At 38.7% G+C, this 12513-nt stretch overlaps 1 protein-coding gene across 6 annotated transcripts in view; it reads left to right on the top strand.

The window, feature by feature from the left end:
- The window catches only part of ATRNL1 (attractin like 1), a 527881-nt gene that overhangs the window by 70421 nt on the left and 444947 nt on the right, over positions 1-12513 (top strand). For all 6 annotated transcript variants that reach the window (XM_063338744.1, XM_063338742.1, XM_063338741.1 and 3 more), the window contains exon 8: positions 8836-9091. In XM_063338744.1, the coding sequence (XP_063194814.1) occupies positions 8836-9091 (256 nt within the window). The remainder of the gene's footprint in view (positions 1-8835; positions 9092-12513) is intronic.

Here is a 12513-nt window from a genome sequence, read left to right as displayed (position 1 = left end):
TCCTGGCACCTCGATACTGAAAAATGTCAGCATACTTTGAAATAATTCATATAAGAAATAGGATTATAAAGAGACTAGAGGAAATGGGTTGTGAGGTTTTTAAAATAGGTACATATAGCTTTGCTAAACAGTGATTAGATAGGGAGTTAAACAGTATATTGAAAAATACTGGATCCCTGGAATAAAGGAGAAAGGAAGTTGCCTACAGCTGTGTGTGGTCACTGATGTGACCATATGGTGTATATGGTCACCGCGGGGAGTTTACTCGGTCGTGAGCTTGTGGTTGTATCCCAGATTGCAGCCTTGTAATTGAACTGTTACTGGTGGTCCCAGGACAGTGGGAGGATGACTGGGCACTGAGATTTGTTTCCTTTGAGATTTGGCAATAGGAATGAAGCAAACAGGCAGGCTGACGTAGTAGTAGTCGTAAAGATGTTTTCCGGTATACGGACCATTTTATACATAGTCAAATATAATTTGACTCATTTGAGTTTTATGAATGTTACTTCCAATTTTAAAGCTTTATTAAAAAAGGGTAATTGTTTTGATTCCTCTTCCAAATGAATTGGTATTGATGTTGAGTCTCTTCTGGTATTTTTTTATTGGTCTAATCAAAAGCTAGCATTAACAAAACGAAAAAGAGTAAAAAACTTTTTCTGCTTTAATATGAGTGAGGCAAAATCTTTCACCTATTGGTTTATTGTTATTCTTTTAATGCCTGTGTGGTTTTGCTATTGTAGTATAATTTGGAACAGCAATAGGCATGTAAAAGTCTTTTCCAACTATTAATAATTAGCAGGTTGTACTACCAAGTTGCTTAGTTTTATTATTCGATGACTTTCAATTACATTTAATGCACAACTTGCTTTCTAATTGTGATTTGCAGACCTCAGAAGTATATGAGAAATAGGTAAGATAAGCTGTCGTACGCTTTTTGCATGTAGTCTAGATAGATGCCTATTTGGAGTTCTTCTTCAATTAAGCGGACCTTACTTATCATGAGATTGGTTCCTGTATGTAAAAGTGCAACATTTTTCATTCGTTGTTTCAACATTATATTCCAGTTGGTTTGAAAGTTGAAGTCTAAGCATGATCAGTTTTTATGTCTAGCAGATCTCAGAGCAGATGCATACTTTTCTATGCAGTCTCTGTTACTTATTCCTTCCTTCTGATATGTTTAGTCCAAATATTAAATGTACAAAAGATCAGACTGAAACCTTTGCTAAAATTTGAGCTTATAACTCCAGCACTTTCGAAAGCTCTGTTCACATAGTTTTATTTGCATGCTTTTCTTCAGCCTAGTTTTCTGCCAAAAATAAGAATGTTCACAGAAACAAGTAAATTTCAAAATTTTTTTTTTTTTTTTTTTTTTGCCAAAAGCACACTACATTATTTTGAATGGCACTGTGGTCCATGAAAAGAAGTTAGGTCCTATGATGAATTAATAATGAATTAATACCTTTAACTATAGCCAGCAACAATGTGGAAAACTCTGGAAGTAACGAAGAAATAAAGTGATAGCACTCTTGATTAGGCTAACCTCCTGACATACAAATTGCTGCAGTATGTACTGCCTGGGACTTGTATTTGGTCCTGTTGGGAAGCTTAGGTTCTAATATGCTCCTCATGTAACTTACCAGGTTCAGGTTCTTGTTCAGTGAGGGTCTAGTTCTACAATAAGCCTAGAATAATAAAACAGGCCGCAGGAGGAGGAGTTAAGTGAAGGCTGTTTTCCAGTCTGTCAGTCCTGCTCTACTGGATTATGGGATCAAGTAGAGATGTTGACTATCCCCTTTTTTTTTTTTTTTTTATTTGATACAACACATAAAAGAATGTTCTTGATGCTGTTACCGTGTTAAAGGAGGTAGTGGTCTGGGGAAAGGAAGAGGAGATGTTACACAGTCCTAAACTAGATAGCATGTACTGAATGCAGAAAACAGGCTTGTGATGAGTTATATTGCCAGATGACTTTTTTGAGTCTTACTTATATTTTGCTTGAAAAAAATTTCCAGAAATTTCTTAATTATGTACAGATTTGAGTAAACTCTTAGAAATTTCAGGTAAGTATAGAGAACAAAAGTTCTGATGAATTTCTGAGTCCTATTAGTTTACATAAAGTTAATTTTATACTAGTGCATGGGTACAGTTTGTGGGAGGAAGACAGATTGATAGTCTTGCTTCAAGAAAATGGAGAATGTTTTTCATGTGGTTTGAGAGTAGTGTTTCTTTGGCCAAGCTTTCAGGAACAGATCGGGTTTATATAAGAATTAAGGCAGAAAACTTGTTTCTCAGACACAGACTTTTCTCCGTAGCCATGATACAGTTAAGAAATACAAAAAGATAACTACGTGGTTATTTTAGCATGATTAATTTACTTCCAATTCATTAGAAATGGATTATAAATTACCACCTTATTGCACTTCCTTTACACTTTTTTTGTGGTAACTACCGATAAGATTCTTTTGGAATGCAGGCAGGATTTGCATAACAGTGTAGCGTTCCCAGGTACAGTCAGAGCAACTGATAAGTATTGTTCTTTTAGGAAAAAGAAAAAATAGCTAAGTCTAAAGAATAAAAAAAAAAATGATAAGTTTTAGAAAAGTCTTGAATTGCTGCATTTATATGAAATACAAAATCAGTATTAACACTGAGATATGATATAGGGAAGAGAGCCTGTCCAAGGTCAAAGGAGCTAATGACCTGGGCCGTCTCGTTGTTCAGGATTCAATGTGAAGTATGTAGAAGAGTTACTCTGGTCTGCTGTATAGTCTGTTGACTGGGACTTATCAAACAAGTGGGTGCTCTTACCTGCTCTTCTGGTGTTACTCTTGTTGAGTACCTTCCTTGCTCTGCTTCAGTTTTGTCTCACTGTACAATGCTCTGATTTGAAGTCTTGTTAAAACTACTGTGCAAAAGCTAGGTGATACTGTTGGGGCATGATTTTTCAGGAATTACCAAGTGTGTACTCGGAAGGCAGGAAAATGAGACAGCTGAAGTAAAGCATACTGGATCACCAGACCGTTCTGCAACTTTTTATCTTTTTACCTCTATTAAAGATAAGTCTTCATTTATCTATTTTGTGGAAGTGTTCTGCATTACCTTTTCAGTTTTTATGAATCTTTGAATGCAGAAATCACCATATTAGTTTATGATTACTCACTTAAAGGAGGATTTACTTTTGGATTTGGAGCCTTTATTAATTTACAGGAATTCATGCTTTCATGTAGATCCTGACTTTCTTTGTTACTGTAAGTCTAAGTATAAATGCACATTGAAAGATTTTATTCTCTTTCAGGCTTCTAAAAGAATTTTCCCCTCAAATTATAAAGTTCAGACAGCTAGGCATATTGCCATTTGTTTACCAGAACTCTTTAAGTTTTTCCTGTGCGGTCTCTTTAGTCACACAAAGTGACTTTTCGAAGTCTGGTGTGGGGTTTTTTTTGTTGTTGTTGTTTTTTTCTTTTTACAGAGAAAAAGTATTTTTACTTTTACGATTTGGATATTGTTCATCATCATCCAGTGGATTATTTTTGGAATTTTTTGTACTAGAAAATTAAATAAGGAAGAGGCTCTCCAGAGGAATGCCTATATTAAACATTTGTTATCATGGACTCGTAAAGAATAGTTGAGGTTGGAGAGGACCCCTGGAGATCATCTTGACCAACCTCTCTGCTCAAGGCAGGGTCAACTACAGCAGGTTGCTCCAGGCATCGTCTGGTTGAGTTTTGAATGTCTCCAAGGGTATTCCATTCCACAACATCTCTGAGCAACCTGTTCCAGTCTTTGACCGTGCTCACTGTAAAAATAAATGGTTTTTTTTAGGTCTAAAGTCCTGTAATCCAATTTGTGCCCATCACCTCTGGTCTGTTCATTGGATAACACTGAGAAGAGTCTGGCTGTTTCTTTTTTACCCTCTCCCATCAGGCATTTAATTTTGAATTATTTGATTATTTAAAAAATGCTTTCTTCAAAGATGATGATGATATCAATAAGGTGAAGAAATTTTGAGGAATTTTACTGCCTTAAATTATCTTAATTCCTCCAGCAGGCGTTCCAAATTGTGACAGTTTAGTTTTTCTCCTGTATTTGAGTTACTCTCTTGTTTCCATTTCAGCTAGTTGAAATGTCTGTGTCAATCATTACTCTGTAAGAGAAATATTAGATCAAACAAATATTTTCTTTTTCTCTTGATAAATGTGATTTAACTCTTTTGTTCAAATCCTGACTTGGGTCTTATGATTCCTGCCTTCTGCTGTCATCCTCTCTGCCTGATATGCACAAGCAATTTTTGCAGCTCATATACCTTATGTCATCTTTCTTTATCATTATGGTTCATCAGAAATTTCTATTGAAATAATTTTCTCAGGGGACAAAGCTGATTTGAGAAAATGGAAACATCTATTGGAAAGTTATGGTTCCATTGAAACTAACAGGAGGTACGCTTGCTGTTTGGTTGGGTTGCACCTGAACAGTTGCCAAAAAAACAGCTGATGTGATCTGTAGGTGGGAATGTCATGAATGAGTGAGCTGCAAGCTGCTTGCTTTACAGCAAGAAATTTCTCATTTTTGCTGGAATTCCCTAGTGAGGAGGAACTCTGAATTGCAAGTTCAGTATACATTGTAGTTCTGCATACTTCGATTTGCATATGGTAATATTTATATGAAATTTTCATCGAAAAAACACAAGGCCTTTAAAGGTTTTTGTAACTTCTTAGATAATTTTATTAATGTGAAGTAATATATCTAAAATCACCAAGGTTAATGCTCTCCTTCGCTGTCTGCCACTGTGATTAAAAGTGCTGCTTTTGACACGTGGTATCACAACTGCAAAATATGAGGGTGTTGGAGGCCTTCTGTCTTCTTGGTGCTTATCTGCCTGTTGTTTTGTTATCTGTTCCTTGGACAGTCTGCCTCTTGGTCTTGTCCCTCTTCCAGGCTGAGGAGTTATAATTTTTAACATCTTCCATCTGGGCCAGATTCTTGACACTTTCCTCACTAATTTCACAAGGACTCTCAGTTCTGTACTTTGTTGTTGTTGGTGGTTTTCATCTCATTCCTGTTGTGGCATGCTATCTTCTTATAAAAAAATATCTGGTATGCTTTATTCATTTAAAGGTCAGCAGTTTTTCTGTACTAGCACTCTTGAAACTATATTGTGTATTATGTCTGTCGGAAAGCCTCACCTTTAGCATATACCTTAATTTATACTTAATTTATAAGTTATAAAGGTAGTATAAGTTTATAAGGGGATTCCTTCTTTTCTGTCACAGTTCTTAGACTGCTCAGGTCCATTTGCACTTGACTCTTTAATACTGTCTCTTCCTGATTCAGCCTTCCAGATAAATGTCACGGAATCACGGAATCTTCAGAGTTGGAAGGGACCTCTAGAGATCATCTAGTCCAACTCCCCTGCTAGAGCAGGATTGCCTAAAGCACATCCCTCAGAGCTGCATCCAGGCGGGTCTTGAAAATCTCCAGAGAAGGGGACTCCACAACCTCCCTGGGCAGCCTGTTCCAGTGCTCTGTCACCCTCAGGGTAAAGAAGTTTTTCCGTGTATTTGAACGGAACTTCCTATGTTCTAGCTTGTGCCCATTGCCCCTTGTCCTGTCGCTGGGAACCATTGAAAAGAGCCTGGCTCCATCCTCCTTAAACCCACCCTTTAGATACTTGTAAACATTAATCAGGTCCCCCCTCAACCTTCTCTTCTCCAGGCTAAAGAGTCCCAGCTCTTTCAGCCTTTCCTCATAAGGGAGGTGCTCCAGTCCCTCAATCATCTTGGTTGCCCTTCGCTGGACTCACTCCAGTAGTTCCCTGTCCCTCTTGAACTGGGGAGCCCAAAACTGGACACAGTACTCCAGTTGTGGCCTCACCAGTGCAGAGTAGAGGGGGAGAATGACCTCCTCCTTCGACCTACTGGCCACAGTCTTCCCTATGCAGCCCAGGATTCCATTGGCCTTCTTGGCGACAAGGGCACACTGCTGGCTCATGGATAGTTTGCTGTCTACCAGGACCCCCAGGTCCTTCTCCTCAGAGCTGCTTCCCAGCATGTCCGCCCCTAACATATACTGGTGTTTGGCATTCTTCCTCCCCAGGTGCAGGACCCTACACTTGCTTTTGTTGAACCTCATTAGGTTCTTCTCTGCCCAGCTCTCCAGCCTGTCCAGGTCACGCTGGATGGCAGCACGGCCCTCTGGAGTGTCGGCCACCCCTCCCAGCTTGGTATCATCAGCAAACTTGCTGAGGATACACTCTGTTCCCTCATCTAGGTCATTAATGAATATATTGAACAAAATTGGTCCAAGTATTGACCCCTGAGGGACACCACTCGTTACAGGCCTCCAACTGGACTCTGTGCCGCTGATCACAACCCTCTGAGTTCTGTTACTCAGCCAGCTCTCGATCCACCTCACTGTCACCTCATCTAGCCCATACTTCCTCAGCTTCCTAATGAGGATGTTATGGGGATGTTATGTCCACTGTTATGAGCCTAGGACGTTGGTTTTGTCCTGCGTAAATATACGTGTAACACTTTTTCATTCTGTATTTCATCCACTGACTTTGGTCTGTGAGCCTTTCTTTCTCCATGTTCAGCTGATCATCACTAACTTCTGAAGTGTTTTTCAGCAGCACTGGGAGCTTCTTAATCTCAGAAATAGCCCTGAGTGAAGCTTAGTTAAATCTGTTTTTGTGGTTGATAAAGCAGTTGTCATGACCTCCTTGTCTTTTTCTCTGTGAATAGTCTTGTGTACAGGATCTGCTGTGTCACTTACACAGATTGCTCCTCACAGAAGTGTTCCTTTATCTGAACTTTGAATCATTTAAGCAGAACTGTGAGGAGGACTTTCTTACTGTCAGCTGTCAGAGTAATTGTTTCAAAGTTCATGCAACTCTTTAGGTCACCTTTTTTGTGTACTGTCTTTCTTCAGTGTCAGAAATCTTTTTTTCAAATACTGTTATACAGCACCTGCAACTCCCTAATTAGCTCTCTCTTTCTGCTGTAGTCCATTAACTGCATTTAAAAATAAATAAATAAATACTTAGTCCACTAAGTTAGTGATGCTGATTTGCTTTTTGAGATCTTATATGTCAGTGTGATGAGTGAGCCATATAGGATTCTTTTAAGAAGAATACTTTCTCAAGCCATTCCTTTGGATCAGCGCGCAGTATCCGTACAGCTTTTGTGGGTCTTCACCAAGCTCTTTGAAATGTTGTTATATCTCATAGGAAAAGAATGGGTTCAAATGTATATAACCTAATTCTCCTGCAAATTCCTGCTGAAGGATGTGAACATGTTGTGTTCAAATACCCCCAGTCCAAACTAATCGTTAACACAAAGTATCATTGCATAGCAGTTATTTAAATTCCAAATCAAGAAATGTTTACCTGCATCAACTGAAAAAATAGTTGAAAATCTTGCAGAAATTTTAGGTGTACGGTTAAAGACAGATCAGTCATTTACTGACTAATCTCTCTGAATAATGAGGAAGTTTTTCCTGTGGTCCTGGACTGGTTGTTTTCCATCACCTGTAGGTATATAGACAGCATTATAACCCTCTCAAGCCTTTGTTTTGCTGGACTAAATAGACTGTTGTTCTACTGACCGTTATAGTTTACATACGTGCCAATTTGAGTTCATCTTTGTTGATGTGTGTGATGATAGTAGCTTGCAGTTTACATTTCCGTTTAGATCCCATCAGGTCCTTGTACAATAAGTCTGAAATTTCTGCATGGTTGATCCAAACTTCTTATATTTGGTAGTTTCTTTATATTCTATTCTCTTTTTCTGAGGGTCAGTGTTCTGTGCCAAGCAAAACTTTGCCACATGTGCTAAGCCTGCAGCATCCTTTTGTTTTTCAACCAGGTAAGATTGAACTTAGGGTAAACTCTAGGATATTACATTACAGTGTGCAGAAGACAACTCCCTACTGTACAAATACCGTGCAGATGGGATGCAGAGAGTATGTGTTTCTAGCATGTCCTAGCAAAGACTAAGTATTATTCTTGGACCAGAGGCAGTTTTTTTCCTACCCAGGATAAACTGTCCTTGAGGCAGTCCGTGAAGCCAACAAGCTGGAATTTGTTCTGTGACTTTGTATGCCTTGGTTTGCAACTCTACGTGAAGTTTGAGATTTAGTAGGATTTACTTTCAGTCAATATTTAAGTAAATCATTCATTACTTTCCAAAACAGATGGCATTGCTGTTTGAGGTGTGTGGTTCACGAAGACTGGAAAGTCTGTTTTGCATCCCTTTAAAAGAACTCAAAGTATTCCCCTATGGGATTTGATTTTAGCAAATGTGCCCGAGAGGATGCTATACACACATTCTCCCTTTTCTTTGGGCTCTAATGACTGTGAATTTTCTCAGGACTTCAGTTACTTTGCTCTCTTGTGCACGTGCTGAATGAAATCCCTATAGACTGAGTGTGTGGAAAATCACATTTTAGTTCTGTGAACTGTTCCTTAAGAAAACAATATAATATCCTTTCTGTTCAGGTTCTTTTTTAATAGAATGCTGCAGTCTGAATTAGAAGAGCCATGTAATTAAAGTTTTTCTGCTTGAAGTAATCCGGTTGAGATTCATTTTGGTGTAATTTTCATGGCTGGGTTTATTTTTCAGAGAAATAGTCTCCTTATCATCATTGTTGGTTTAGTTTAAATATCATTGTCTGGGATTAGTGTCTGATGTTGAGCTGGTTAATGTAAGATTAAATGTGAAGATTTAAATCAGATTGTTCGGTTATGAAATATTACGCAGCACAGAAGTATGCAGTTCAGATGTTATCTTTCTGTAATCCATTATTTGCTTTCTCTTCTCTCCTTTCCAATTCTTACAGGAAGACATCTACATGTATGGAGGCAAAATCGAAACAAATAATGGCAATGTTACTGATGAGCTGTGGATTTTCAACATACGCAGTCAAACGTGGAGTACCAGAACTCCTGCAGTCCTTGTACACGGCCAACAATATGCTGTGGAAGGTCATTCGGCACACATAGTAGAGCTGGACAGCAGAGATGTGGTTATGATTATAATTTTCGGATATTCTGCCATATATGGATACACAAGCATTGTACAAGAATACTACATCAGTAAGTCACTTTCAAATAATTTTTATCATGTATTGATAAAATAATCCTGATTTTTTTTTTTTAAAGTGAAGGATACTCCTGTTTGAGGAAAGAAAATATGTATTTTGCAAAATAAATAAAACCTCAGCCTTTTTCCTTCATATTATGTAGATCAGATTTCTTGTTAAGCAGTAGCATTTCATGCACGTTTGGAGTATAATTGCTTTGGCTATCTGTTATTTTGTACATGGCCATGGGGGTAAGGTTGAAACCAGAAATCCCGTGCAGTGGTTATTGTTGTGATGAAACTTACTGTTTTATACCACAGAGTACATAGACTCAAACCCAAAGAATTAGCAGAGTAAAAAAAGAAAGAGCAAAACAGAATACAATGAACAATGCTTACTACAATAATTTAGTTATCGTAAAGGTTCTTTAATGTTGCTGTAATATTTTCAGTCTGATTTTCAGAATCACAGAATGGTAGGGGTCGGAAAGGACCTTTGGAGATCATCTAGTCCAACCTCCTGCCAAAGCAGGTTCACCTAGAGCAGGCTGGACAGGAACGCGTCCAGGCAGGTTTTGAATATCTCCAGAGAAGGAGACTGCACAACCTCTCTGAGCAGCCTGTTCCGGTGTTCTGTCGCCCTTAAAGAAGTTTTTCCTCATGTTGAGACAGAATTTCCTGTGTTCCAGTTTGTCCGTTGCCGCTTGTCCTGTCACTGGCAACGCTGAGGAGAGTCTGGCTCCATCCTCTTGCAACCCACCCTTTAGATATTGATAAGCATTGATGAGATCCCCTCTCAGACTTATCCAGGCTAGACAGACCCACATCTCTCAGCCTTTCCTCATAAGAGAGACGCTCCAGTCCCTTGATCGTCTTAGTAGCCCTCCACTGGACTCCCTCCCTGTCCTTTTTGAACTGCGGAGCCCAGAACTGAACATAGTACCCCAGATGCAGCCTCACCAGAGCAGAGTAGAGGGGAAGGATGGCCTCACTTGACCTGATGGCCACGCACTTTTTAATGCACCCCTTTAATTTGCCTTCTTGGCCACAAGGGCACAGTGCTGCCTCATGGTCAACTTGTTATCCACCAGGACTCCCAGGTCCCTTCTGCAGAGCTGCTTTCCAGCAGGCCAACCCCTAACCTGTACCGATGCATGGGGCTATTCCTCTCTAAGTGCAGGACCCTACACTCACCCTTATTTGAACTTCATTATGTTCCTCCCTGCCCAACTCTCCAGCCTGTCCAGGTCTCTCTGTATGGCAGCACAGCCTTCTGGTGTGTCAGCCACCCCCCCCAGTTTTGTGTCATCAGCAAGCTTGATGAGGGTGCACTCTATCTCCTCATCCAGGTCATTGGTGAATACGCTGAACAAGACTGGCCCCAGTACTGACCCCTGGGGAACACTGCTAGTTACAGCGCTCCAACTAGACTCTCACCACTGATCACAATTCTCTGAGCTCTGCCATTCAGTCAGTTTTCAATCTACCTAACTGTCCACTCATCTAGCCCACACTTCCTAAACTTATCTGTGAGGACATTATGGGAGACAGTGTCAAAAGCCTTGCTGAAGTTGCGGTAAACCCTCATCTACCTAGCCAGTCATGCCATCGTAGAAGGCTATCAGATTGGTCAAGCACGATTTCCCCTTCATGAATCCATGTTGAACGCTCCCAGTAACCTTCTTTTCTTCTACATGCTTAGAGATGGCATCCAGGATGTGCTGTTCCATCACCTTTCCAGGAATGGAGGTGAGGCTGAATGGCCTTTAATGTCCTGGGTCCTCCTTCTTGAACTTTTTGAAGACTGGCATTGGCTTTCCTCCAGTCCTTGGGCATCTCTTCTGTTCTCCATGGCCTTTTAAAGATGATGGAGAGCAGCTTAGCTATCCCATAATGTAATAACTTAGTTCATCATTGTATGTAGGGTTCTCTCTAAAGTGTATTCATGTTGCTACCAGAAGAAATAAGAGAAAATGAACACTAATTTTTGTAAAGAACATGCCATGCGTGTCTGGGATTCCCCTTGAGAAGTGCAAGCTTTTGCTAGGGGTGATTTTAAATACTAGAATGAAATAAACCAAGAGAATTTTTTTTATGTTATACATGGTGCATTTAAGATACTAGTTCAATAGAATAAACATGAAAACCTTCTGATACATTTCTAGAAATACTTATATGTCCACTAATTAAAATTATAACCTTCTCTTACTTATTTTGATTCCTTATTTTTTATGGAATTGATCTGAGTCCCTTGGTTATTTAAGTGATCATGGAATGCATAATACAAAATGTCAAAGTAATATTTATAGTTTAAGGCATAACAATTTGTTTTTAATAGTTCCATTTAACATTTTTTGCATGTATGTATATAAACACTATTTAAGCAGACTCATGGGCTGGGGAAATCACTTAAAAACTCAAAGGTTTCTTATGCTTCCTGGCATTATCTCTGACCGTAGCATTGAAATTTTATAACAATGTTGAAAAAGGATAAAAGGGAATGGGAATAAGAGGAAGAGCACCATGATGTGCTTTATCTACATTGAAAATTTTGATTGAACTGCACAAAACTACTATAAAGATCTGGTCTTACAATATTGTTGTGAAACATCATTCTGAGATTTGTTAAGTATAATGGTCAGTTTATTGAAAAACTTAATTTCTGAAAGTTTTTTTAACCTACCAGAGAGAATTTTTTTTTTTTTCTTGAAGACAAAAATATGATGTTTTAGTTTTCTGTGTGCTAATTCACTGTAATGTCTACTGGAACTTTGAATTGTTTGCTCCTTCACATGCTGCTTGTTTAGTCTGGAGTAGAAGTACCAATATTCTTCTCACCTGTTACTGTGGTTAGTTTAATTACGAATGATTCACTTTGTAATGTAAAATTTTCTATCTGGTGGATTTTATTGCTGTCTTTATGGTTGAAATGTACAACTTATTCCTGTTTTAATTTTTTTTTTTTTTTAATCTTAAAGCTATGTTTGTGGAGGATTAATGAAACAGACTATAACTAAGCGTATAGAAAACAAACAAACAAAGAAAAAATACTCCAAACCTTTCATACCGTGGTGATGAGCTTTGAGTAGGAGAAAGCACTTATTTCTCTGGCAGCTATTATGGGTCTGAATTATTCTCAAGTTTTTAAGACTCCTTTCTGAGATGATAGTTTTATCACATACCAGTGAGAAATTTAGTTTGTTAGAGAAAATATGCTTCACTTGCATCAAATATAAAGTAAACTTGTAACAATATATGGTATTACTGTGGAAAACCATTGATTTCAGTGAGTTTACTCATGTGATGAAGGATTATTGGCGCATGTAGTGCTTTGCAGAACATGGTGTGTGTGTTGGAACTGAACCATTTCTGCCGTGGATAATTCTCATATTTCATTTTACCTCATTGAGTCTCCTTCCTTCCTCTCCCCTCTACA

Source organism: Chroicocephalus ridibundus, chromosome 6 (assembly GCF_963924245.1).
Source record: "Chroicocephalus ridibundus chromosome 6, bChrRid1.1, whole genome shotgun sequence".
Taxonomy (NCBI): domain Eukaryota; kingdom Metazoa; phylum Chordata; class Aves; order Charadriiformes; family Laridae; genus Chroicocephalus; species Chroicocephalus ridibundus.
This window is presented reverse-complemented; position numbering and strand designations above follow the sequence as displayed.